We start from the raw sequence: 27,275 nt of genomic DNA on the forward strand, positions 1-27,275 counted from the left end.
CACAGCTTCATTTAATTTTTGATCGCATCAGTATATGCACTATATATTAAAAAAAATAATAATTCAAAAACATTATTTTCATAGAATTCAACCCATTTGAAGACAAGCGAATTTTTTAAAAGACAGTATGTTCTGTATGTAGCATTTTCATTAATTTATTAGAAATTCTGTTAGTGCGAGTGTAAGAATCTACTAAAAAGAATTGCATAAAGTTGGAAATAAAAAAACATGAGCATAAAGTTGAGAATAAAAGCTCCTGTTCTACAGCGAGATACGATACGATATATGCACAATAACATTCTTGCCTTTTTTTTTATAGCAGTTTGGCTAGAAATGCTAAAATTTTAAAATTAAGTTATTAAACTATTTTAAAACTGAAGTAACATGAAATATTTGAAAATAAATATCTATTAATAAAGTGAAATATATAGAAATATTTACTTATCTTTAAAACAGAGTAGATTTTCCCCCAAACTAATTTCAAAACTTACCTGAGCCTAAATATGTTAAGGAAAAAGAGAAAAGAAAAATGAAAGTAATGGAATTGTTAATACAAAATTAATTATGATGATTTTGAATAAAATAAGGCAATAAAATTTTTTAATTAATATTTTAATATGAAATGCTTTTATAACTGCTTATAAAATTATAATAGATAGAAATAACAGGATCAATTAGCTTTGAATCTTCAATATAAGAATAATAGATCAAGCCAATAAAAAAAAAATTATAAAAAAAATTAAGTTTGGGCTCACTGCGCAAGAGTTGTCTTTTGGTATCATTGAATTTTTTAATTAAATTTTAAATACGCCACACGCAAACTTGAAGTTTTTAAAATTGACGAAATAGTCAAAGATTGATACACGAAATAAAAAAGCTTTTAGTACACGTCATATCGATCCAAATGCAACAAATGTATAATAGTGTGTGTGTTATTAGATGTTGCATGTATAGAAAGGGAAGTTATTCCAAAGTTCTGCTCTTAATAATGGACTTAGATCCCTCTCCGCCACACACACATAACACTAACGATAATGGTCAGTAGTAATCATGCCATAAAAAGTCTAGTCTCTTAGGTGTTTTTTCAAAAGTTAATCGCAATAGCTCATATTGTTCTGTTAAACCATGCAAAAACAACCCGAACAAACAACAAACTGCTACAACATGCCTGAAAACTATATGCAAATAGTAGAGGACATAAAAATATAAAAAGCAATTTCTTTAAATATGATGCTTGGAAAGGATGCGACTAAGTACGCTTCAATATTCTTCAGATCATTCAATAGTGATGTTTGCTATAATTAAGTTTAATCGAATTTTTTTCGTACAAGAGAAAGAAAGATCGATTCAGCGGAGGAAGTCTTCCCAAAAATTTTTCAATATTCTCTAATAAAGTTGTAATGTCAGAGAACTCCTTACATGGCATTGGCAATTGGCATTACTAAATTTTAACTTTTTGCGTGAATCTAGCATTTTTACTGAATCTACCGTGTCATCCATGGCGAGTTATTTGGCGATTCATTTCTGACATGCGTTAATAGTATCGAAAAATCGAAATTTGTATTCCAGATACATTTTTTTCAACCGATTGAAATAAAAATTTGACACAAAATTGCTTTCGTAGTCAGAAAATCCCATGACAAATTTGATACATTTAAGCCAATGCGTTTTTGAATCATTGGAACAAACTGGATTATAGATTGGACGTATGCCGTGTAACAAGAGGGTCACACATCGAACATTTGTAACTGAAAAAAACTTAGTATATTTCTCTTTAAATTCACGTATCATTTATTGTAATATCTAAAATAATTTCGAAAATATGATTTTTTAAAATCGGGTACATCATTTGTACTCATCCTGTATAATATCGTACAATATTTCGCAATATTCTGTGCTACCTGAGTACTGGATATTTATTTTCCTGAATATTTTGTTCAAAAATATTTAATATGAAATCAATATATAACACTAAAATTCACACATTTAATAAATAATTTTTTAATGAAAATGAAACCTAATCATTACAGATAAGAAGAACAAGAAATAAATTAAGTAAATAAATAAGAAAATTTATCGATTCTCAAATAAGAAAAAAATTATGGTTCAATACAAAATATATGCCTTATAAAAGTATCCAGCGGATGACCATTAATGAAAATATCCCTATTTTTCTTTTATTCAGAACAAAAATTCAAAAGTTCGAAAAAACTTTTTTTTCTATGAATAATTAGAAGAAAACAGAGATCAATAATAAATAATTCTAACTGTAATTAAAAGTCTTAATTTTAAAGGTTTCAGTAGATGAAAAGGATACGATTGCTTGCCAGTTTGTAGAATTCTTTCCTCGTGTTTTCTCCAACTGATTTTTCTTTTTAATTTCTTTCTTACGAATCTCAAAACATGTCGCTAGATCATTCTATAATGATGAAATAATAGATAAATATAAAAAAAATGTATATATTTAACATGCATATAATGCATGGTTTATTAAAAATAAAAGGTATTTATAAAAATCATTTGATTTTATCATCAAATGGAAAATTTGAAAGCATTTAGCAACCACATATACTTAACATAGGATATTACTTATACACAAGATTTTCCATGATTTAATTAATAAAACAATAGTCTATCGATAGATTCATAGCTGAAGTTTACAATAAATTACTACAAAAATAGAGATGATTAAAAAATGAATTTGTAAAATTAATCATTATGAAGCAAATATCAAACATAAAAGAGTTATCACTATTATTAAACGTAAAAAATTATCATATTGTCCCATTATTTATCCAATGATTCTTCTTCATTTCTAAAAATCTTGGCAATCACTAACAATTAAAATTAACTTCCTTTCAATTTGCCTGTTGCCACCATGATGTCGTCCAAATCTATCGGCACACTCACTCAAAGGACTGAGACAATTTTAGAGGTTTTGATGGGGGGGAAAAAAAACTGTGTGGAAGTTTTAAGAGAGGCATGCTGCATAGATGTCATTGAATCGGATTCAAAATTATGAAGTTTATAAAAAGTTGCTGTTGTTTCTTATGGCACTTTATATAGACAAGCCCGCTGTTAGTTTATAAAAAGTAACCTGCATATTAAAAATTAAATTAAATAAAATAACAACTGAAACAAAAATCAATCTGACAACAAAACTGAAATTTACCATCATTTTGAAAAACAAAAACTGAATAAACACATATTTAAAATAATAGATATTCTTGATTCATAAACTATCTTTTTTTGCAAATTTTTATTTATATATATACAGTAACCAGCCACTTTATGAAAAAGGGTAATTGTGTATGACTCAACCAACCGCAGCTTTTTGGAGAACATCCCCAGAAGTCGAAATCCCATACTGATTGATAACGGCAGTTTAATATCATTACACACACGATATGCTACCCACTATTGTGCTAGACATGCAATCCGTCTAGAATGGGTAAATTGTAATAATGTATACAGATTTATGTATGTATTTATACCAATTTATCAATAAATTATATGGCTTTCTAACTACTAATTTACATGCCAAAAATGTTCAATTTATTTTAATGGTATTTTGTCTAATTTTCCGTGATGCAATATATGTTAATATTTCGAATTATGACTATAATCATCTGCGCATATATATTATATATAATATGTGGTCCCAAGTTGAGCATAATAGTTAGAACATGAATATATGAATGTCACAATTATACATGTTTGATTCCGAAGGTAATAAGAATGATGACAAGGAGGGGAAAAAAAATTGAGGGACTACGCCACTACTACCGTCATCAGAGAAGACGAATTAAGACGAAAAAAAAGAAAGAAAGAAAGAAAAGAAAAAAGTGCCTGACTTAGAAAATGATAAGGACTGAAAAATTAAAGAGGATTTTGCATCGGATTTTATTTAATGATGCAAAAGAAGAAAAACATTAAAAATTGACCTTGAATAGTTTTTTTCCTCTTCATTTGGAAAAACAAATGAGACTGAGATCGAAATTTACCTTTGTTTCTGCTCGCTTATCAAAGAGCCGCCTATCCGGGTTAGACGTATTCCATCCCGAATACTTTTCAGCCATGAGCTCCGTCAGCCGTGTTAATCCTATTCAGGAATACCTCCAGATAACCCATTTCGCATGAGGACTCAGGTAATGTTAGAAGATATTCCTGAGTTTGTTTGAGATCGAATCATATAGCAACGGAGAAGCAGACACGATATGGAAGAGTTACAGGACATGAATTTCAGTAAGTGAAAAGATGTTATTACGGATCCAAATAAGCGAAAGAAACTTTCGCCAAAGCTGCAATCATCATAGGAAGACCCTTATATAGTCTTGGAAAGACTGAATGCACAGAAATTCGTATTCGAAAATTTATCAAATTCTGCCCATCATAATCGGGTTGCTTCTTATTACGATAATATCTCCTAAGAAGGAAAGATTAATTGAAACCACAGTTCTTTTTTATTGAATAGCTTGTATGACATATCTGACAGAATTATTAATAATGTTAATCAAATTTTATTATTCTTTTAAAACGTAAATTTTTATTACAATAATGCTAATTTTATTTCATAGCCTTCACTTCATTATTCTGTTATAATTTTAGAGCGATATCAAAATCGGGGGGGGGGACTTAGGACTGTTCTGTCCGAGACGTACCTACTTTGAGAAGAAGGCAATGTTACGAATTCTTAAACTGAATGCATTTGGGAGCCAAATTCGACAATTCGGTATGGTGAAAAATCAACAATAGCGAAAATTCAGGCGTTTTCCGACAATGCATAAAATCCTTGCTGCAATTGCCGATGAGTCAGTTGCTAATATGCTTTCACTGTGACACGAACATCGATATTTTGACTAAGATGAAACGGTTGAGAATCTAAATCTATTTGAGACATAGCGTTTTGAATTTTCCCCATGCTCTTCGCGTAAACTACAGTACACTCCCGATTATCCGCGGAATTGGGTGGCGCGGCCGCCGCGGATAACAAAAATCGCGGATAATCCGAAAAAAGCTAAAAACGGGTATAGCAAAAAAGAAAACAGTCATTCCAACTTTGAAAAATCGTTTTATGTACAATAAAATGTAAAATAAACAGCACTAACTAACGCTTAATATTTTAGTATATCACTCAAAACTAACCAAAAATGCATTTTGTGAATGAAAACAGAAAAGGGCTTTGTATTTACGAGAGGCGTCAAGGATACACAGAAAAATGAATACATATGTACTGTTTTAATACTGTAATGTATTATGTAATTACAAAAGCATAACTGTAAAACTGCACCGTTTTGAAAAAAATCAGTCAAAAAAAAAAAAAAAAAAAAAAACTTTGTGCGGCAGGCGCGGATAATCCGCACCGCGGATAACCCGCCCGCGGATAATCGGGAGTCTACTGTAGTTTGAACTGTAGTGATCTGTTGAAGATTGAATTGCTTTTGCTTTATCAATTGTAAATTTTTGTAAGTAATAATCGTAAATAAATGTCTTTGAATGCAATTTTAATTAAATTTCACGTCTCAATAGCCTGTCTGATTGATTTAATTTATACTTATCCATTTCTTTCTTTTATAGTTTTCGTCTCTTACATCATCTGATCAAAATCCTCTCTCCTTTTTCGATCCTCATATCTTCTGAGACAGACTCTTCTTTCCTTTGTGGTTCTTCTTCCACCAGCACCAAATTTTTGGTGGTGGTGCCGAAATATCTACAATGATACTAAAAGCTTCTTTAATTTCTTCTTTCTCATCTCCATCCTTTTTATCTTCGGAATCAGACATAGTATTTGCGCATTTTTTCTGCTTTTTCGCGTTTACAGTATAATACTGCATAAACACCAACATCTTAATTAAATCCTTTAATTCTTCCTCATTATTACTCTCATAAAATATATCTGCAATAAGATCTTGAAGCTCAGATCCTTAATAATCATTTTTAGCATCACTATCATATTTGCTATTCTTTTATCATCTTCATGCGCTGATCCGTTAGCTTCTTTCTCCTTATTCTGTCGGGGGGAGGGGGAGCTAAAAAGGTTATGAGAACTTTCAACCTTTATTATCATCATGTTTCCGTTCCTCTTCATATTTTGAACATTGTTGCTATTATTGTGTCATTTCGAAGCCCGATTATTTGCCATTATTTTTAGTAGAATTTTTTCATCTTTATTTCCCACAACATCTTTAATATTCCCTTCAGAGAATTTTCTCTTGCTCAAATTCCTTAGTATCACTGACTTCCTCGTCACTTTTCTTTGCAATAGCGCACATGTTTGTACTGATCACTTTTAAAATATTAGCCTGAATGTCTACTTGACGTTGACCTACATTTCTTTTCTTTTGTCTTTGCTTCATCTCGTCTTATCCTTACTTAATTTTTCATAAATGTAAGGAGTTGTTCAATTTTCCGCCATATCAGTCATTGAACTAGTCTTCACCATTCAATCCCATTTTTGAGACAAGTTGGTACGGTTTAGGCAGTTTTATAGATTGAATGAACTTTAATTAAGATGGCACAAACAGAAATTTATTTACAGTAGTTATTAGCAATTATTTATATTTGATGAAGTAAAAATAATTCAATCTTCAATAGACTTCTACAACCCAACTAAACTCGTTAACAGAGCAAGGGGGTGGGGGCGGGAATTCAAAACGCTATACCGTAAGTCGACTTCGATTCTCATGCTAATTCAAGAGTTTCATCTCGATCAAAACCGGTGATGTTCGTGTGTCACACTTACGCAGTGAAAACTCAACAGCAACTGAATGATCGAGAGACAGACATAGATAAAAATCCTGTAGTATTGACAACACTAAGCGCTGTTACCCACTATCTATGATGTTTGGGTGCTGGACGAAGTGATTTAGACTGAATTTGCCGTGAGGCTTTCATACATTCCAGAATTCTCTACAGAAATTTTAAAATATTGCAATGCCAACCGCGAAATATATCATCAAATCTACCGCCAACCCTCAAAAAAAAAAAAAAAAAAAAAAAAAACGCCAAAATGCGAAAATAATTCATAAAATTTGTAACAATATTGCATAAAAAAGAATTAATTAATATTATTTCATTGAAGCATAGCTGATGTTGACAACCAGCATCTCCACTCATAATATTAATTTTCCTGGCTGTAATTTACTAATACAGAATGCATTTATTTCACATTTCCCCTTATTATTTGTAAAGACTGAAAAATATGAATATAATAGAATTAGTTTACAACAAATTATTTCCGAATAAAAAAGTGCACATAACATGAAATAAAAGTGGAAAGAGAAGTCCTACTTTGGGATTAATGCTGAAAGAAAACAATTAAACTTACTTTTAATTTTGAAAAAACAAGCAATTTAAGGATTTAAAAAAAAATCTTTTTGAGTAAAATTATAATTTTTAAGAATAACATTTAAAATAAATTAGCTTAAATTTTAATAATTTGATGTATTAATGATTCAAATTCATTAAGCAATTAAATAATGAAACATGAAGATGATGTATCTTTCTAGTTACAAATTATTAAAATTATATAATACTAATCTGCATCCTCAAACATAATTTGGGAATCAAGCATTATAAAGAAAATAATAATCTTAAACATGAAACCACCTCCCATAAAAATAAAGTTAAAAAACATTAACTTCATAATGAATACAGATTAATGAAACAATTTCACAATTAAAATTCATACCTTAATTCTTTTACAAATAGGATTATAGTTGGCAAACTCAAGAACAACTTTGACATCAATTCTTTGGATCTAAGAAAATAATATTGCAGGATTAAGAATTTGTGAAATGATTTATTTTAAGGCCATGAATGTTGAATAATATTACTTAAATGTAGATAAAATTTTTAATATCAATCTTATAATAAAATTTAAGATGCACGTAAAAAACAAATTATACAAATATGAATATATCATTTTTATTAACTGATGGAACAGTAGTAATAAAGAATTTTATTTAAAAAGTGTTATTCAGATTATAATCAGATGAATAGGTATAGTAATTTTCAATGAAATGAAACAAATAAATGCTGATCAATGTGATGACCTTTCTTCACTTACTGCCTTTTATATATAGCATACATTCCTACATTTAAAGAAGTTGTAATTCTTCAATCATATAAATGATGATCAGAAATAATGAACTTTTCCAAAATACTAATATCTGCATATAGATTAAATGCATGTAAAATTTCTTAAATGAGCAGTTAAATTGTATGAAGATATTTTAAAAGTTCCATATGAATTAAAGAAATATAAGATAATATTTCAACATACTGGGGATATAAGAGATAAGGAAATTTTGGAGAATTTGATAATTATCAAATTATTCTTTTAATGGAAGTCAGCTGGAATCAATTCCATTCCTGAAGTTTACATAACTTGTAATTTTTTTTTTAAATTTTTATACATTTACCAAAAAAGATCCAATAATAGAAAACATAATTCCTCTTGCTAGAGAAATGCCTTTTAAAATAATATTTGAGTTAATAGGTGCAAGCGTTATTATTCAAACTGCATGATAGTTCTATACAAAGCAATGTATTTGAATTCATAAAAAAGTAAGAGAAAAACAAAGAAAGAGAGTATTAATATTTTTGTCCAATACCTCACATGTAATAAGAAATTAAAAAATATATATTATTATTACTTGTGCATCTCTGTATTCTTGAATAGCAATAAGTATATCTGCGAAGTGCATAAGAGAACTCCTCAGTGAAGAATTTAAATTTTCTTTAGAGGCAAAATTTAAAATGCTCTTTGCTAGATCATCTCCACTATCTCTAACATGAGCTGATTTTTTATTGTAACAAGACAACTTGGAGCTCAATTCAGTGAAATGCTTTTCCACATTTGATATTCTTTCTTTTATGAATGCTTGTTCAAGCTCACTAAAAAGAGAAAAAGAAAAGAAGTTGCATAGTAAAAAAAATAATAAATACATTGTCTATACACTTAAAAGAGAATGAGTGGAAAGAAAGAAGAAAAACAAGTTAATGCATTCTTGTTTTAAAATTTCATCTCTGTAACAGAAAAAACAAACAAACAAAAAAACCATATTCATCAATGTATCATTAGCATATAAAATATATATTAATATGCACACTTTTTTATGTTATGGAGAAGATATTTTAAAACAAGAAAAGATTAATTTGTTTTTCTTTGAACTTGATCACTATCAACAGTATACCAATGCTTTATTAATATAAGGCTATGAATAACAAACTTGTATTGAAGAATATGATCAGAGGAAATCAATATCCCAAAATTAATTTAATCATCAAATATAAAAAATTAAATAACAAATTTTAGAAAAAATGACTTTAAGTAAGATTTCAAGCTTCTTTATTTAGATAATAAATAAAAGTATTTATCAAATTTATTCAAATATCCTTTTTTAGTAATGCTTTTTAGATAATAAATGAAGACAGGAATTTATCATGCAGAAATGTAAATGTTTATATCTGATGATATATTTTGTGTTCATCTTTGCAATAATGAAGAAAATCAAGAATATATCTTAGAAAGCTAATGCTTTCTGAAGGCAAATTTGGTCTAACATTTGATCCAAATATAAAGCCCACACACACCAAATTTTAGCATTATTTTATTTAAAGTATTTCTTTAATTAATTATATTCATTTGGTTAAACCTGTAACCTACCTTTTGTAGGAGCTGAATCAAATTTTGATAGAAACCAGCAATTTTGAAGGGGGAGGGGAGAATGTAAGCTAAATTTCTTTTCAGTTTTGAATCATCAGGCATGTATATAAATGGATAGACCAACAAGAAATCATACTATTGATGGAATTTGTTCACAATTTGAAAAACAAACTATAAATTTCATGAAAAGATCACAAATTAAATATAATCTATCAAGCTCATACTGCCTTTGAATTAAATTGATATAAAATTCCAAAAATGTATTGGTTGAACTCAAGTAGTACTACAATGAGAAAATTCATCCAACATTTTGAAATTAATTTGTTTGATGATTGCAATACTTTTTCATTTCATACACAAGAAAGTTAAAAAGATAACAGCATGAATCTGAAAAGAGCAGTGGAGTCAATTCATATCACATTAGTCTGATATTTAATATAAATGTTCATATTATTTAATTAGACAGCTTATTATGTGGAATTGAGAGATATTATCCTTTTTCCACCCGTAAGATGCAATGAATTCCATAAGTAGCTACATCATAAGAGCATAAATTCTGTAATACTATGCTTGTAAGAATTCTTAACTAAAAGTTTGTAAAATGTTATTCAAAATACTGACAGAATAAAAAGATACATAGCCAAGCTCATGAAGGTCTCAAGAATAAAGCTTATGATAAGATAAAAAGAGAAATGAACAATAGATATTTTTAGAAAATTTAGAAATGTTAAGAAGATAGCTATGTTGTTTGATTCGTTTAAAATGTAAAGTATGCTGCAGTGTTTAAAAGTATCGAATAAAATCTAATATTATTAAAATACAGATATATAGAAATTTTTCAGTATTTTTCAATATTATAAGATAATATCTATAAAAAGATTTGAGGAAAATAAGGACATTTTTATCTTCACAGCTTTTAGCCTTAGATTTTAATTTTTAAAAAATACATTATTTTATTCAATTTTCTCTCAAGATTATTGAATACCCTTTTTCTTTTGTATAGGAATTTTTTTTCTTGTGATTAGGTAGTTTTTTTATCTCCAAATATAATTATAGAAATTTGAAAATTTCAGAATCCATAGCTTACATACTTATATTTATTACTTCTTAAATTTTGAATTAAGAATTACAACATTGAACTCTTAAACACAAGGAATTTAAGATTAAATGCCACTTCAAGTCTCTCTTTTAACCTAAAAAAATATTCCATCTTTTAATACAGTATTCAGTTTTGAAATTGTTCCATATTGCAGAATAATGTTAAGTATTTTATATTACGCTAATTAATCTCTTAAACTAACTTTTGAGCATTTAAAAGTAACTTAATATTAGATTTATAATATTTTTCTTGATTTTTCTCTATTTAACTCTATGCCATTTGAAATGAATGTTCTAAATTAAAAATCATATGGTTAAAGCCCGTTACGCTGCGGGAGACTTCCTATCCATTTGTTGAGATGGTTGCCATGGTAACGAGGATTGTCTTATCTTGAAAAAATGGAAACAATTTCTGTTTAATGTACAAATTCAATACTTAAGAATAATAACATTTCTTATAGATTTCTATAATCTTTCTAAGAAAAATGTTTTAATATAACAAAAAATTAACAATTTGTAACAAACCTGTAAATAATTTTTTTTTATGTCAATAACTTTTACTTAAACAATAACGTTACATAGAACTAGATCCAATTCTCAAGCAGGTTCAAATGTGAATGTTAACATACATATTATTACCTTGATCGTAGATCTAAAGCCATATTTCGATTACCATTCTTCAGTATTCAAATCACCCACAGATTTTTTTATGAGAACTATGATAATAAACAACATTTACCATACTGTTGCCATTAACAATAAAAGAAATAGATGAACATATTTTCCGAGAAGTTTTTGTTTAAAAAAATGACATCTCAACATTTTATATAATTTTAGAAATTGTTATTTATTTTCTGTAGTTATATATTTTTTAATAACAATCATATTTATAGTTCTTTGTGTTGATATTATAAAAAAAAAATGAGGTGTTATTAGTTAGGCCTTAAGTTTGCAATTTGGCATCAAACAATTGCTCTTAAGAAGATGTTCAATGAAGCATTTTTTCTTCTGCTAGAAATAGCAAATCTAGAATTCATAACAGAACTGCAATAGATTTAGATGTTGTTGGTCGTTAACGTGGGTATTGCTCATAAATCATTGACATTTTACCAAGTAATGCAAGCTGTTCATAGTTAAAAAAAATTAATTGAAGTATTTGTTTTACATTGAAATACATTCTGAGTTTTGAAGACAACGTTATGATTATTTTTCCAACTAAACTGTTTTATTAATAAGAACACCGGCATGAAACAAACAGCTTATGAAAAGTTGAAAAATAAGGACTCCTTGTTAGACACAAATGCTGTGCATTTACAGAATAACGTAAGTAACACAAATTAATCGTGCACTTTTGTTTTGTTTGTAATAGAATTCAATGAAGAATTCATGATTAAATTACTTTGTTTCTTAAGTTATACATTGCATTGATAAGTGGATATTGATGTTTCATTCAGTTTGGATTGATTCATTTGTAAATTGTTTTTCATTGCTTATTTCTAGTTTTCTGGAATGATTTTTCATTTCATTTCTTTTATTTGGAATCTGAATGCTTTTAAGCATCAAAAAATTATCAAAAGAGCAAATTTAACCAGAATGTCAATGTTTTTGATTTGTGTAATATATATAGATGAAGTTTGTTTTTATTCATATTTGTGCATCAGTTAATTCAAGTATATAATAATTCATCAGCCATGAATGTTATTTCAATAAATGTTATTAGATCTTGAACCATATTTCATAATTAAATGCTCCTTTTCTGCAGCTGTGTTTTCTAAATAATTAGATGGCTAATAATGTTTTTTGTTTGTTTGTTTCTAAAGGATATAAATCCAGCTGATGCTTGTGAAAATTAATTAATTGCTGATAAATAATTAACAAATAAAATTTAACTTTTGATCCTATTTCTTACAAATATGTCTCTATTATAGTTAATACTAATTGATATATATATATTTTTTTTGGCCAATCAAAATATTCTGTTTGCTTGTAAAGATTCCTCCCATCCTTTTTCAAATTTTTATGTGCATTTAATTTGTGTTTTTAGAGAAGTTTTTAGTCTTCAATAATGTTTTATTATTGAAAACATAAGTATGAGAAATATTTATAATAAACTTTTTGACATTGTAGTTTTAGCATCTTGTATAGAAACTTCACTTAAAATTCATTTAATTCTTTATGAATGACTGATTTTTAAATAAAAATAGCAGCAAAGAATTTCTGAAACTAAGAATTTATAATATAGAGCTTTGATCTTGTTTCTTCTATTTCAAATAGGTTAAATTTATTCATTAGTCAACAAGCATTTTGGTGTAATGAAATCATATCTGATCCTTAAGCCATGAATCGTATTTTCTTTATTCTATAAAATTTATTTTGATTATTAGAAGTTCCTTGAAATAAATGACTATTTCTTGTGTATTTTTATTAGATACACCAAAAAGTTTCATGATAAAAATGGAAAGTTCGAATCAATTATTTATTTACTGCCTTAAGATTTTTTTCTTTCCTTTTTTTTTTTTTGATTTATAATATTTATGATTTTTATTAGTAATATCCATGGTGTACATGCTTATGCACATTATTAGACAAGAATATTTTGATGACATTATATGTATTATTGTCATAATATATTTCTTGAAATCTTTAGATTTCTATTCAATTTAGAAATATGTCATGTTACTTAACAGTAATATATAATTTTTTTATACTGCTCAATAAACATATTCTTTTTAAATGTAGATATTTAATTTGCAAATATAAAATCAACAGATATGATAAGAGAAATTAATCAGCTGCTTTTTAGTATTTGTTATATTAATATCTTAGATGGAAACTTGAAAATGTAATTTTTTCCTTATATTGCTTCACTACTTTATACTAATGACTAAATGAAGTATTTTGATATGTTTTTTTTTCTTCTGTTTTTGTGGTTTAATGGATATTAGCTATTATAATTATGATCAAGAATGATTCATAAGAATAGACTGGGGATGAAAAGAAGAAACTAAATTGCTTCTATTTTTATATTTTTGAATTCTTACACTTGATTTCATCTAATAATTCTTAAAAAAAAATGTTTAGTGTATTAATTTGTTTTAAAAAATCAGATTGTAGCTATTAAAAAGTCTTTCCTAGTTTTGAGATTGAATTCAACAAAACTGTCATAGTGAAAGGTATAAATATAATTATGAAATCTGTTTCACTTATGATAAAGTCACATAGATTTTAATTATAAAGTCTAGAAAATTTATTTCTGCTAAGTAACAAAAAAAATCATTGATTGTGTATTCCATTTTATAAATAAAAAAATATTCTAAAATGACAGAAAAATTTAATATTATTCCTTCAGTTATTTTCATAAAATTATGTAGCTTTATAACTAATTATTTGTAAAATTTGTAACATTTTAAAAAGAAAAACCTGGCGTGTCTTGTAGATACTTTATTATCTACTTCCATGAAACTAAAAAATATCGTGAAGGGAAAAAAGAACAGACAAGATAAAGAAACATATAACTTTACTTATTCATTTTTTTAATATGTTATCAAAATAATTAGCAAATTTAATGGGATTCCTTCATTTGTCTGAGGAGAGGTGAATAACATAAGGGCTTTAAGTAAAATAGTTTATTAGAATTAATTTCTGTATATCTTTAATTATAATTTCTGGATTAAAAATGTAATTTTATTTAGCATCCATTTCAAGACAAACAATGAATGGGCTTTTAATTACACTTAAAACATTTTACAAAGATGTTATTTATTTTGTTATTTCAAACAAATTTGTCTGTATTTTTTATTTATAAATTCTTTTGTTTATATTTACAACAAAATCATTTAATAGTATATATTTTTAAAAATTTATCTAATTAAAAACAATGGAAAACATTAAAAAGCTTAAATTTTTTATATCTAAATATAAACAACCACATGGATGTTTAATTTTCCCCCCAATTTTATGCAAAATATTGTGAAATTTTAATTCTGTGAAGTTTTAAGTGTAATTTTTTTTATTAATAGTTTTTTAATGACTTTTGAAAGAAAAAAATTCATTGTTGTTATCAGAATTGTTTTTGTGATGTAAAATGGATGGAAAGGATGACGAATTTAAAAGTAATATATATATATATATATATATATATATATATATATATATATATATATATATATATGCATAATATTCAATTTAATTATAAACTGAGCTTTATTTTGTCAATCTGTCAAGCATTTTTCTATGCTGAATGGTTATGAATGTGACATTTCTAAGTAAAATGCTGCTTTGTTACATTACATTTTAAATTTTGCAGTTTGCTAATAAAGAATATGAAAATCAAAATAAAATATTGGTTTAAAGCTTACTGGAAAAAGTGGGGTGACAGCTCACGTGTTATTCCCGTCATCTGGTCACGATTTTAAATTATTTGTGCCATCTCATGTTTCGACAATTTAATCGAATTTTGTCGAAAATTTTCTTAGCATAAATAGATGGATATTATTTATAAAATGGTATCCCTGAAATTTGAAAGATACCTCATTGTATAAAATACTTTTTATATGTTTCGATACCGATTTCGTACACATTTAGCGCATTCTGTTGCTTTCTAACCAAGAAAGATGTCAAAAGTAGATATATGGCAGCAGTCTAAAAAAAAAAAAAAAAAAAAAAAAAAAAAAAAGACGGATGACATTTTTTTAACCGATGCCCCCCCCCCCTTTCGTTTTTTTTCAAGGAACAAGATTGGTCTAAAAATTTCAATTTCGAAACAAAAGTCGAACGTTTCCAGTGAACTCAAATTTCTCTAGAATTACCTCATAACTAGGTCAGGAAACGTCTTTGTGATTTAACCATCAAAATAGATAAAAAAAAATTTTTAATATTGACTATTATGACTTGAATATCTACGTGTATTCACGGCTGTATTTCATTGCAAAAATTTAAGAGGTTACAAAAATTGAAAAATAAGTACGTCATCATATATATATTACATGAAAGAATAATATGATGCTTTGAAAAACAAGAGGAGCCAACTTGAAAGTAAAATAAAATTTCCAAAAATATTTGCAGCAAAAATATTGAGAAAGTAAATAGTGCGAATTCACCAAAGATAAAATTTTATAGGATATAAGAGTGTGTTTCTTTCTCTTTCTACTTCATGATTTTTTAAAGTTACGATTGATAAAGAGGTAAAGAGAGAGAAACCAAATTATAATAACTGTGCAATTAAAATTATTGGAAAGCAAAGAAAGAAAAAAAAAATAAATTGGAAATTGAAAAAAATAAATAAATTCATAAAAAACTGGAGCAAATAAACAAATCCGTTATCGTACTATAAAAAGTATCAGTTTGACTGAAGAAACTACTCCTTTTTATTGTACTAGGAAGTATCAAAGAAGAAAATATTTCTCTCTATAAATTTAACAATATTTAAAAAAGTTCTCTTTCCAGTGAGCTTAAAGTTCAGTTCAATAATGTTTTGAGATTTATGCTTGCCATTCTGCCGCTTTCCCCCCCCCCCTTTTTTGTTGAGCTTAAATGAAAAGCAGATTTTACAAAATCTAAACATCCAAATACAGGCAAGTGAAAATCGGAGTTAATCAAGTTAAAATATCTGCTGTAGTGTATTTAAATATTTTGTTGCCTGTGTAGTGCACGATACGACTAATCTCTTTTAACAAATTTCTCAATTTAATTTTTTTAATTCTAACACATTTTATACTATTTGAGGTTAATTTTTTTATTTTATTAATTTCGTAAAAAATATATATTGTTTTATTTATTATATCTTATAATGGCGAACCGCCCTTGTTTGTATTATTGATAAATAGACGCATCGCTTATAAATTCTGTAATAACCAAGTGAATGTATAAAACTTATAAGAATTTAAGCAATTATACTTGACAAATTATAAGTGTTATCTTAATATTTTATAATTAATCGAATTTGTACTTTTTTACATATTTATTTGTTTTATTTTTCAAACTGACCTAACTTACCCAAAGGGTGTAAAAGTGGCACAAATTTGTGGGTAGAAAAAAGTGAAATAAAAATATGTATACAGAGAAGGGATATGAACATAATAATATTAACAAAAATAAAGACCATAATGTAGATAGACAAAAAGAACAATAAATAATAAAGAACTTAATATGGATAAAAAAAAAGAATATTATGTAGATAAAAAGAACCATAAATAATATAGAACGTAATGTGGTAAAAAAAGAACTATAAATAATGAAGAACATAATGTAGACTTAAAAAAAAGAATGATAAAGAACATAATGTAGATAAAAAAAAGAACAATAAATAATCAAAACATTAAAGAACATAGTAAATATAAAAACTAAAATAGAATTTTCATGGTGTGACATAGAAACAAGATAAAGCGTAATATATCTTATACTTATAATAAAGCTCAATGTGTGTGTGTGTGTGTGTGTGTGTGTGTGTGTTGGCGCTCTACAGACCAGACCGTTTGACATACAGCTACCAAATTTGGTACATGTATACCTTGGAGGTTGGGAATGTGCACCTGGGGTTTCTTTTTTCGAATTTTTAATTAGAATTTTAATTATTAATGAAAAACTAACTTTCCCGCCAAAAAAATCTTCCATTTTCCCCACCGCCAACTTTTCCGCCAAAAAAATCTTCCATTTTCCCCACCGCCAACTTTTCCGCCAAAAAAATCTTCCATTATCCCCAGCGCCAAACGAGAAAGGCTTCAGTTTTTTTTTCTCCCAACAGTAATGAGGCTAGGGTTAAAAAATTTCGGCGGATTATTTCAATCGGTTCTGTTTATTTTCTTAATGTTTGATGCATTTAAAATGAAACATTGTTAATGAATCAATCTTTCAGATTCATTCTGAAGTACTTTTGAATTAAAATAAAACAGAATAAAGGAAATTAAAAATTTCTAATCCGCATAGCGTTACCCCAACTGGCGTAGAAAAAATCACGTATTTGCGTTACGTAACCGGCGAAGAAAATTCACGCATGCGCATTCTGTTCTGATTGTTGCCATGACAACGTTATCAATGGATGATTTAAATTATTTTGGGTTAGTTGCATGCTTTTGTAAGTAAATTGTATTTATGTTAGTTATATATTTTTTGTATATGCTTATAGTTTTAAGTACATCGTTTTTTAAGTAGTTTTTTTAAAACCTGTTTTCAACCGTTTATTTTAAACGATTCGTTTTATTTTCTTAGTGTTTAATGCATTTAAATTTAAACATTGTTGATTAATCGATCTGCTCATAATGAATCTAAGAAAATTTTGTTGACCAACTCTTGAGATATTACATAAATTTAAAAAGATATTCTTTAGTGCCCATAAAGTTTAAACGCTGAGTGACTCTATTTTCAGTAATCAGATTATAAAAAAATACTTTGTTTCAGTAAAAAATATTATTATATTAATTGAAGATAAATTCTTTCCACTTTAATTTAAAGCATAAATTCTACGGGTGCTAACAGAAAATGAGAGAGATACATATTACGTTATGACTGAAGGCCTTTATAATATTATGAATGAATTATATGATAATCAAAATTTGAAGTTTTAAAATATTTTGATGAAGAAGCTATTAAAGTAGAAATTGCATAAAATATTTAATTATTAAAATTTTAACGAACATTAAGATTGGCGAACCGGCTGGTCGCCAAAGGCGGCTAGTAACAAATAAAATTCAGCATATAAATTGTATAAAATAAAAACAAAATAAAGAAAGGAAATATAATAATAATATTTTTTTGAAAAATTATAAAGTCTCTAAAACTATGTAAAAAAAAAGTGGGAGGAAATCAATACTTCTTTTCCAATTTCGGAAAAAGAAAGGGGAAAAGATTTTGGAAAAAGGAAAAAGATAAAAACAAAGGTTATTATTTAGTTTATAATATTTATTTGGGCATTAGGATAATAACATTTTTAATCAGTTTTCTTATGGCTCCTTTCAACTCAAGCAGCTCTATATAATCTGGCTTGTGGGAAATCCACCACTATATGTCAGTGAAGACAAATTTTGTTAACCATAACTTTAATGACAAAAAAAAAAAAAAAGAGAGAGAGAGAAGTGATTAAAAACTTTGAAGAAATATTGAAATTATTTTGAATTTCATTTCGGCAATTAAAAGTATCGTTGCAAATCATATAAAAAATATTTTTACAAATTTTTTAAAATTAGGTAAAAAAAAAAAAAAAAAAAAAAAATCGCGCTAAATTTTTGTATCATGCAAAAAATATGTTTTTGAAATTTTTAAATGCTGTGATATAATTATATTTGCGATAAAGATTATCTTATGTTATTGCGAAAAAAGTCAAAATTGCGCTTAATTTTTAAGTAATTAAAATTTAAATCTTAATTAAAAAAATCTCTCCAATGTGCTTATTATCTCCAAAATATATGTGTATGAAATTTATTCATTCGAAGTCCAATATTCTCTCTTATTAAACGTCATCCACAGAAACAAATTCCTATATGTATTCTTTTATCTTTAATAGAGATTTGATACCTGAAAATTTGAATATCTGACGAATATCAAATTTTCTGCCTATTCCATTTTCCTTTCTAATTTTTAAATTTTCATATTTGTTCGCATTTCTGTTTATTTTTAAACTTAACCAGTTAAATACTTTTTTTATTGTTTGAAATTACTTTAAGAACTTTATTCTACTACAAATTAGGAAATAACAATATGATTTAAATAAATTATTAACATTTTTGCATTTATATCATTCCCATTTCTGAAAAATGATGTTAAAAATATCCTTGAATAAATATTTAAATGAAATAACGGTACTATATATTAGAAAATTTGCCAAAAAAATATCCGAAATAAAATGCTATTCAGGAAATAATATGCAGATGTCTTGCATGTTTTCTAGCAGTCTTCATTCACCAATGAATAAATTTTCTCAGATCGTCTGGAGAGGAAATGTTATTTAAATACTAAATGCTTTCATTTATTTAAATAGCATTTCATTTTCAAATTTCCGTTACATATAAAGTTTGTGCTATTTCTTTCCATTACTTTAGGCTATTTTACTTTTTTTTTTATGAACATGGTATTTAAATCAATCTTTAACTACACATTTGTTTATCTTCGCTTACAATCGAAAATAGTTGCAAGGAAGTCGGAAATTTACTATATTAGTAAGTAGAAGTGAAATTATTTTCTCTTTTGTGTCAACATTTGATAATTTGAAAAAAATCTAAAAATGAATTTGTCTTCAGTTTTGACGATTATTGTGTAGTAATGTCATTATATGGGAAGTGTTTCTTATTTCCAAAATGTGTGATATTTAAAATAGTTGAAAGAAAGCTGGGCAAGTGTAGTAGACATATTATGTTTCTTCGGAAAAAATGCACCCAATTATATATTTCTTCTATCTACTTCTTTAAATGATAATAGCTTTCTTTTCACGTTCTGGGTAGGCTCATTATATTTTAACCCTAGAATGCTTGACTTTTCATTCTTTTTATAAAAGGAAAATTGTGTTTTGAACAGCTGCAAATAATTTAGGAAAATTATTTTTAGACGATTTTAAACTACTTTCTCGAGAAATAAAAAAATAAAATAAAAATAAAATAACGTACCGAACGGCTACAATATGAATTAAATAATATTCCTAATGACACAAATTATATCATAACAATTCTATAATAAAAATATGTCCCTTTTACCAATATATATATATATATTTAAAATTTAATTTAATTCTAATTAATTTCCTAATTTTTTTATCCTAATTCAGCGATGTCAAAGTTATTCTAAAATATTCTTTTATTTCCTGATCCCATTCCACCTTTTCTGTTTAATTAATTCAAATGAAGCTTTGTGAAAATGATGCGCCATCAGTTCCACGTGACGAGTGAAAATAATCCCTCTGTTGCCCTTGTCAAGGTCAATACGTGTATTGAATCGACACGTGGCGGAAATCTTATGTTATATAAGACCAGGTATAAAATGTTCAGTTCGCTTTCATTTTTCTCTTTTCGCTCTATGTTGTTCTGTGTGTGCGTCGCTCCTCCTTGTTCATTATGCGTGCTTCTCCTTGATAAAATAAAACGATGCCAAGAAGTCGGAAGTCTCTTCAATGTCTTCCAACCTGCCGTCTGCTTTTAAGAATTTATGCTTACATATATATGTAATGATATCTTAAACTCTAATTTCAATTTAGTTTATTTCCAAAGTTTTATCTTAATTTAGCCCATAGTAACTACATTTCAAAATATTCTCATATTTCCTGATCTAAATCCACCTTCTGTGCTTAATTAATTGAAGAGAAGCTTTGTAAAATTGCTGAATCGGCTAAAAGCCTAGCTTTCCCACACTTTGAGTGAAGGGACAAAATACCGCTGACGTGTCAAATTCTTTTTTAAAAGATCCCTCTGTTTCCCTTGCCTCGTCTGCGTGTGCAGCGAAAATCCCTATCGAAATTTCATTGTATATAAGCTCTATGGTGAAATATTTTCCCTATCAATATCTCAGGTTATATAAGACCAGGATAAAATGTTCAAGAGCTTTTCCTTCATTTCTTTCTGTGTTTTGCGTGCCCGTCTCTCCTGCATGTATATAATGCGTGTTTCACCAAAATGAAATAAAACAACAGCATGAAATCGAAAGTCTCTTCACTGTCTTAGAAACGGCATTCTGCTTCACATATAATAATGCCTATATATAAATATTGATAGTATTTTCAGTGATAAAATTATTCATACAACAGTCAGTTGTTGCCCTTGGAACAGTTATATGAAGATTATAAATGGAAATAAAAACGTATAGCCAAATGACTACACGATGCATTGTAGGGTTAAATTTCTGACTTGTGATGTTTTTACATGAGATTTTTTATTCTAGCATGTCTGTCCAAGAGAGACTTACTTTCTGAAGTCTCGAGGGTATTGTATTATCTTGTATCGAGGGTATCTTGTATTCAATCGAGGGTATATTGCTTCGATTTAAATAAAGTTCTAGCATATTTAGGTGATTTAGGCTTACTAAGAAGGTTTCCTGAATTTCACACTCAATTTAGTACAGTCAATGTTTTAAGTCATGTTAAACATTTTTTTTTTTATTCAACCGGTACCACCATTATTAAAATTGGGTATGCATTCTTAATTTTAAAAATCTTTTTTTTTTTTAATACAGTTATTTTCAAGTAACGTAAGGCATCCTGTATACACTACGGTTAAACAAAATGTCACAAAACAAAATCACTATATGATTGATTACATTGCCAAAAGATTTATTTTGTTGCATTCATGTGAGAAAGCAATCTCGTTTTTTCCCCCTCCTTTTTTGTATTCATCGATATTAATCTATTTTGCATCTTCATTGATGTCTGTCCCTTCTTTTGATTAATTTTTATCGCAAATTGAATTTTCTGTAGATGCCAAACCCTGGTGATTGTAATCCCAACAACGATTATTATCGAAAAATCGTGTTTCCCGAAAATAAGGATTTTTATTCAATGAAATCTTCGTAAGTGCTATGTGAAAATGAAGTTATTAATTTTTAATTCACCTGCTTTTATGTTTACTCAAGTGAAACTAACTTCCCATCACGTTATCGATTACGGGTAGACTTCCATTTATAACCTTCCATATTCCTTTTGATTGATAGGTTTTGAGTCGGATTTCTATTGTTTTCTTTCAGACCGATTATAAAAATTGCATATAACTGCAAAAATTCAATCTATACGTGTATAATTATTGTATATAATGTATAAAATATATTTTGTGTATTTCGTTGTATGTTGAGTAAATAAAAACACAGCCTGTATTCACGTGTTGTTTGAAATTTTTTTGTTAGTAAATTGGGGAAAAAAAAAAATGCTTTGGATGAATATTTTTTTCTGCCTTTAATCATTTTTTTTTTTTTTTTTTTTTTTTTACTATTCTGTTGTGCTTTTTCTTTTGAACGTGCAAGACATGAAGTTTGTGTTTTTTATAGATAATTTGTTTGCGGTAAAAGAATAAATATGAATTTAGTTTTTCAAAATCTTTGTTTTATGAGATTTTCTTTGTCTATGATGAATGATCTTATCCTTTTTTTCATTCATAATTTTTTCATATTTTGAGCACAGTAAAGGCATTATTTAATCTTGCGTGCATACATATTTTTATTTGTTTGACAAAAATGTTCCCTCATTAAGTTTTTGAAATTCTCTGTTATGGTTTACAAATAGATTTCTGAATTTGCATGGCCTTTTTAAAAACAGAGCATCAACCTACTAAATTCGTTGTAGTGATGTTGTATAGTTAACCTTGAGCTGGCATCCGTATTTATTTCGTGTAAATTACATAATTTTGTCACAGTGTTATGAGTATTTTTACACTTTGAAAATGGAAGAGCTTGTAACAAATTTAGCATAATTGCCTGATTGCTGCCATGAAGTATTTCAAAAGCTTATGAAGATCATATTCATCAATCCGAAATCTCTGATGGTACCATCGGGCAGATTACCTACTAACGATGATCATTTATTATGTCAACAGACATGCTTCATGTAAAGAAAAATCTCCATTTTTAACTGAGCAAATCATTTTAAATGTCTTTAATATTGCTAATAATTCGACAGCTGCAAAAAAAAACAATTTTTCCATTTTTTTTTTTTTTTTTTTTTTTTTTTTGCAAAAGTACCTCACTGAAGCAAAACGGGTCTTGTCTCATAACTGTTGAACAAAATATCAATCATATCACAGCTAGGTCAAGAGTTTCTGAACCGTTAAAAAGTTTTCTAAAATATACTGTAATTCTTAAGACTTGACCCTATGAATCTTTGACTTCCAAATTTGAAATTCACCAGTGAAAGTAAATTAATATCGCTAAAAAATAATTTTTGAATTTTTTAAATTACCTTTTTTTTTAAATTTTTGAGTTATTTTTTAATTTTTTAAATTTTTAAGACAATATTTTCAAATTTTTATTTGAAATAATAATTTTAGTCTAAAAAAAATAATTTTGTAGGATTTTTTTTGGTTAAAAATTATATATGACAATATTTCCGGAAATTATCGAAAAAGAAAAATAACCGCTTAATTTAATTAAAAATTCGGAAAAATTGCTCTGCGATGTACATTTCTACTCTTTAAAATATAAACATTTGCTAACTTTTGTAGCTCTGTGTCTATAAAAATTAATTTTAAAGTGTGCCAACAGAATCACTCACATTCGCTTTTATTTTCAGTGAAGTAGTAAAACAACCGAAATGTTTGAGACTCAGAAAAGTGGAAATGTAATTTTTAAGCCTAAACCTCATAAATAATTCCTGTAAGCTTTTGATACACAAAGAAATCTCCCTTTCTTAATTGTGCAGAACGTAGAAACTTCCTTGAATAAAAATGGCGAAATTTCTAAACGTTTTCTAGCAGTTTAATGGAAACATGCCAAATGCGTGCCTTTGTAAGGAGAAAGATGCATTTTAACTCACGCAATAACTTCCTAAATAGTTACGAACATGGGTATAACTATCCACCAGTAGTAACATTTAACCAACAGTATTTTTTTAAAACGATAGGAATCCGTCTAAGTAAGTGGTTTTCTTCAATTAATTGCTAATTTTCTTATAAGATGGTTATATTCACAATGTGTCGAATTTTTGTAATCTTAATTCTCTTGCTGTTAACAGTTTATATGTTTGATATAATGCCATATACGAGAATAAGAAATGCGATTTTTAAAATTATTATTTGGAATTCCCGAAATGTTTTAAAATGAGTTTTGCATTTCTTTTATATAGCTTGTTAATATTAATACAGTGTACCATTATTTTTCCATAATTTCTTAAGAGTGAAACCAGTGGAAGTAGTCTTCACAAAACTTTCTCGCCAACTCTTTAATGTATTTTAAGGTATTATACTCCCTTTCGCCTCTGCATGAAATTATGTACCTTGAAAATGGCGGCGAACGCCTCGCATGGCATTTACGAACAATAGTTATGAAACATTTATCTTTTGTGCGAATTTAGCATTTTTATTGAATCTATCATGTGATCATTGACGAATTTTTTTGTCGATTAATCCTTGGCATTTAGCAATAGAAATCTGATCATCGAATTTGCATTTCAGACGCGTTGTTCCCAACCGATTGAAATGAAAAATTGGCACAAAATTGTAATTGTAGTCACAAGATCATATATCGAATTTCATTTATTTAAGTCATTGCGCTTTTGAGTTATCGCTTTTCCATTCTTGTGTAGTTGTGTAGAAACAAAGTTTACCTCTCTACGGATTTAGTTTGAAATCTAGTAGTTTATCTACTCCTTTTTTATTAAGTTTGTGTGCCAAACTTTATCTATCTAGGTCTCTTCGTTTTTTTGTTATTGTTTTAAATTATATTCAGATAACCGAGCAGACAGACTTTCCCTAAATGCACCTCGTTCAAAATTTAATAAAAATATACAAATTTGATGTGAAAATCATATTACCAAATTTCATTAATCTACCTCAAAGTGTTTTCGAGTTATATTTGTCACAGACCTACCGACTGATAATGCCAAAAAAATTTTTTATCGAATTCTGGGTAGTCAAAAACATGGAAATTCATCAAAATTTCGAGTTCGAATTTTTTGATTTTTAAAATACTTTCTTTATACTTTGTAGAAAAAAATAAAAATAGATTGTTTGAATTTCATTAAAATTTGTTTGATGTTTATTTCTGGCAATTTTCTTTTGGAAATTTTGTTTCATCAAGCATTCTATATAAATAGATGTGTATGCTTTTATGCATAATGTGATATTATTTTTAAAAAATCGTCATGCTGTTTATGATTGCTCTAAAAGGGCCCTATGAATGACACATTTACAAAGAGAAAAGTTTGCTTGGCGCTCTTTAACCGTTATCGACGCCAGGTTTTTATATATGTCATTGCTGACAAAGCATTATTGTCACATTTGAGGTTGCGACTGGTAAGATTGAAACTCACTTTATTATTACTCGTGTTATTTATTAAATGCTTTTGCTTAGCTTCATGTATTTCATATTTTCAATGATGGAATTTTGTAAACGATTTTTCACTCACTTTCCCATATACTAGATTTCTGAAATTCTATACAGATGTCTTCTGGTGGTAATAGAAATGTTTTCAAAATTTTAGAACTTTTAATTATCAATTAAGCATTAATTTAGATAGGAAATGATTGCACGCAGTTGATGCTATCTGAAAATTAATTTAAGAAATATTTATTTTTAAATTCCATAATATTTATAACCATAAATTATGCAATACATTAAAAAGTAGAAAAAAAATAATAAAAAGGTTTTAAATATCAATTTATTAGTGTGGTAGGAGTAAAAAGTAGGAAATTATATTAAGAATTAAAGTATTTATTCTTAGGAAAGTGATATTACCAATGTGAATTTGAATATTTGCTATTCTAGAAGAATGTTAAATGTATAGATTAGAAATTAGAACATTTATTTTCCAAAATCTAGAGTTTAATAGAAGACAATTTTCTTTATGTTAAAATTATATGTGCTTTGTTAGAGTATAATAATAATAAAAAAAAACAATAAAAAATAATAAAGATTGAAAAAAAAAGGAAATATATATATGCATTCGTCTGTGTATTAGAAGTGAAAAATATTTTTTTAAAAATCAAAATCTGGAGGTCATAACAAAAGTCGTAAACGAGCGACATGTAAAAAAGTAATAGAAGTAGGCACAATAAATGTCACGAGAAACAAAAAAAAAAGCCTTTGTATAAAAATTAAAATGCATTTTATATGTGATTACAATTCCAATTTACTTAAAGCTCGTCTGTATAAACTTCACATTTTTACTGTATTTATTTTGTCCTCTATATATCAATAGAAAAAAATTACTTTTTCTGGTCTAATACACTGACGAAAGCGTTTTTTAAAGTAGTTATTTTTTTTACATTGTTTTTTTTTTCCTTTAAAAAATGATGATTATTGTTTTACTACATGTTCTGAGTTATATGTCTATTTTTTTCCTGTAACCTACTGATTAGTCATGGTGGTTTTCAGCTGCAATTTGTTCTTACAATTACATGCTTACGGGTGAAGCATTTAAAAATCTATTATATGAATGAAATTTTTTTAATATAACTGTAAAAAAATAGTTCTTCAAAACTAGTACAGATACAATTGATAATATTTAATTGCATTGAGCATACACATTCATGAAATAAATTTACTGTAACTGACCAATGTTTCACCATATTGTGAGCTTTTTAATTAGGAAGTCTTGTAAATCGATGTAAATACGTACAGTTACAGGAATCGGATTTACACTAATATTTTATCCATATTTTGCACTAGACGTTTTTTCATTTGCTCTAATTTCAAAAATTGTATTTAGGAAAATATCGATTGTCCGTCTTCACTAATTTTACATTCTCATTCATTCTGAAAATTTTACATTATTCATTCTGAAAATTTACATCCTTATTTTTTTCCCCCCTGCAGAGAGAATAGTATAAAAAATGAAAATTGACTTGCCTTGGTATTGGTCTTCAAATTATATTTAGCTGTTAAACAAATT

General features: G+C 27.2%; 2 protein-coding genes across 2 annotated transcripts in view; one reads left to right on the plus strand and one right to left on the minus strand.

Annotated features, from left to right (window-relative positions):
- Positions 1 to 399: 399 nt before the first annotated feature.
- On the minus strand, positions 400 to 11,498 carry LOC129984342 (CBY1-interacting BAR domain-containing protein 1-like). The gene is made up of 5 exons (XM_056094205.1): positions 11,408 to 11,498; positions 8,658 to 8,898; positions 7,691 to 7,759; positions 2,318 to 2,419; positions 400 to 497 (listed from the first exon to the last, which is right to left on the minus strand). The coding sequence occupies exons 1-5, from the start codon at positions 11,428 to 11,430 to the stop codon at positions 438 to 440; spliced, it is 495 nt and encodes a 164-aa protein (XP_055950180.1). The 5' UTR covers positions 11,431 to 11,498; the 3' UTR covers positions 400 to 437.
- A 314-nt stretch (positions 11,499 to 11,812) lies between these two features.
- The window catches only part of LOC129984662 (calcium-transporting ATPase type 2C member 1-like), a 104,882-nt gene continuing 89,419 nt past the window's right edge, over positions 11,813 to 27,275 (plus strand). Inside the window, exon 1 of the mRNA XM_056094587.1 lies at positions 11,813 to 12,091. Within this exon, the coding sequence (XP_055950562.1) occupies positions 12,014 to 12,091 (78 nt within the window). The 5' untranslated portion in view covers positions 11,813 to 12,013. The remainder of the gene's footprint in view (positions 12,092 to 27,275) is intronic.

This window comes from Argiope bruennichi, chromosome 9 (assembly GCF_947563725.1).
Source record: "Argiope bruennichi chromosome 9, qqArgBrue1.1, whole genome shotgun sequence".
Taxonomy (NCBI): Eukaryota; Metazoa; Arthropoda; class Arachnida; order Araneae; family Araneidae; genus Argiope; species Argiope bruennichi.

Coding starts and splice junctions, on each gene's coding strand:
- LOC129984342 (XM_056094205.1), bottom strand. CDS start 11,430: ATGGCTTTAGATCTACGATCAAG. Junction 7,760..8,657: donor AAGAATACAGAGATGCACAA/GTAATAATAATA, acceptor TTATTTTCTTAG/ATCCAAAGAATTGATGTCAA. Junction 2,420..7,690: donor CTATTTGTAAAAGAATTAAG/GTATGAATTTTA, acceptor TCATCATTATAG/AATGATCTAGCGACATGTTT.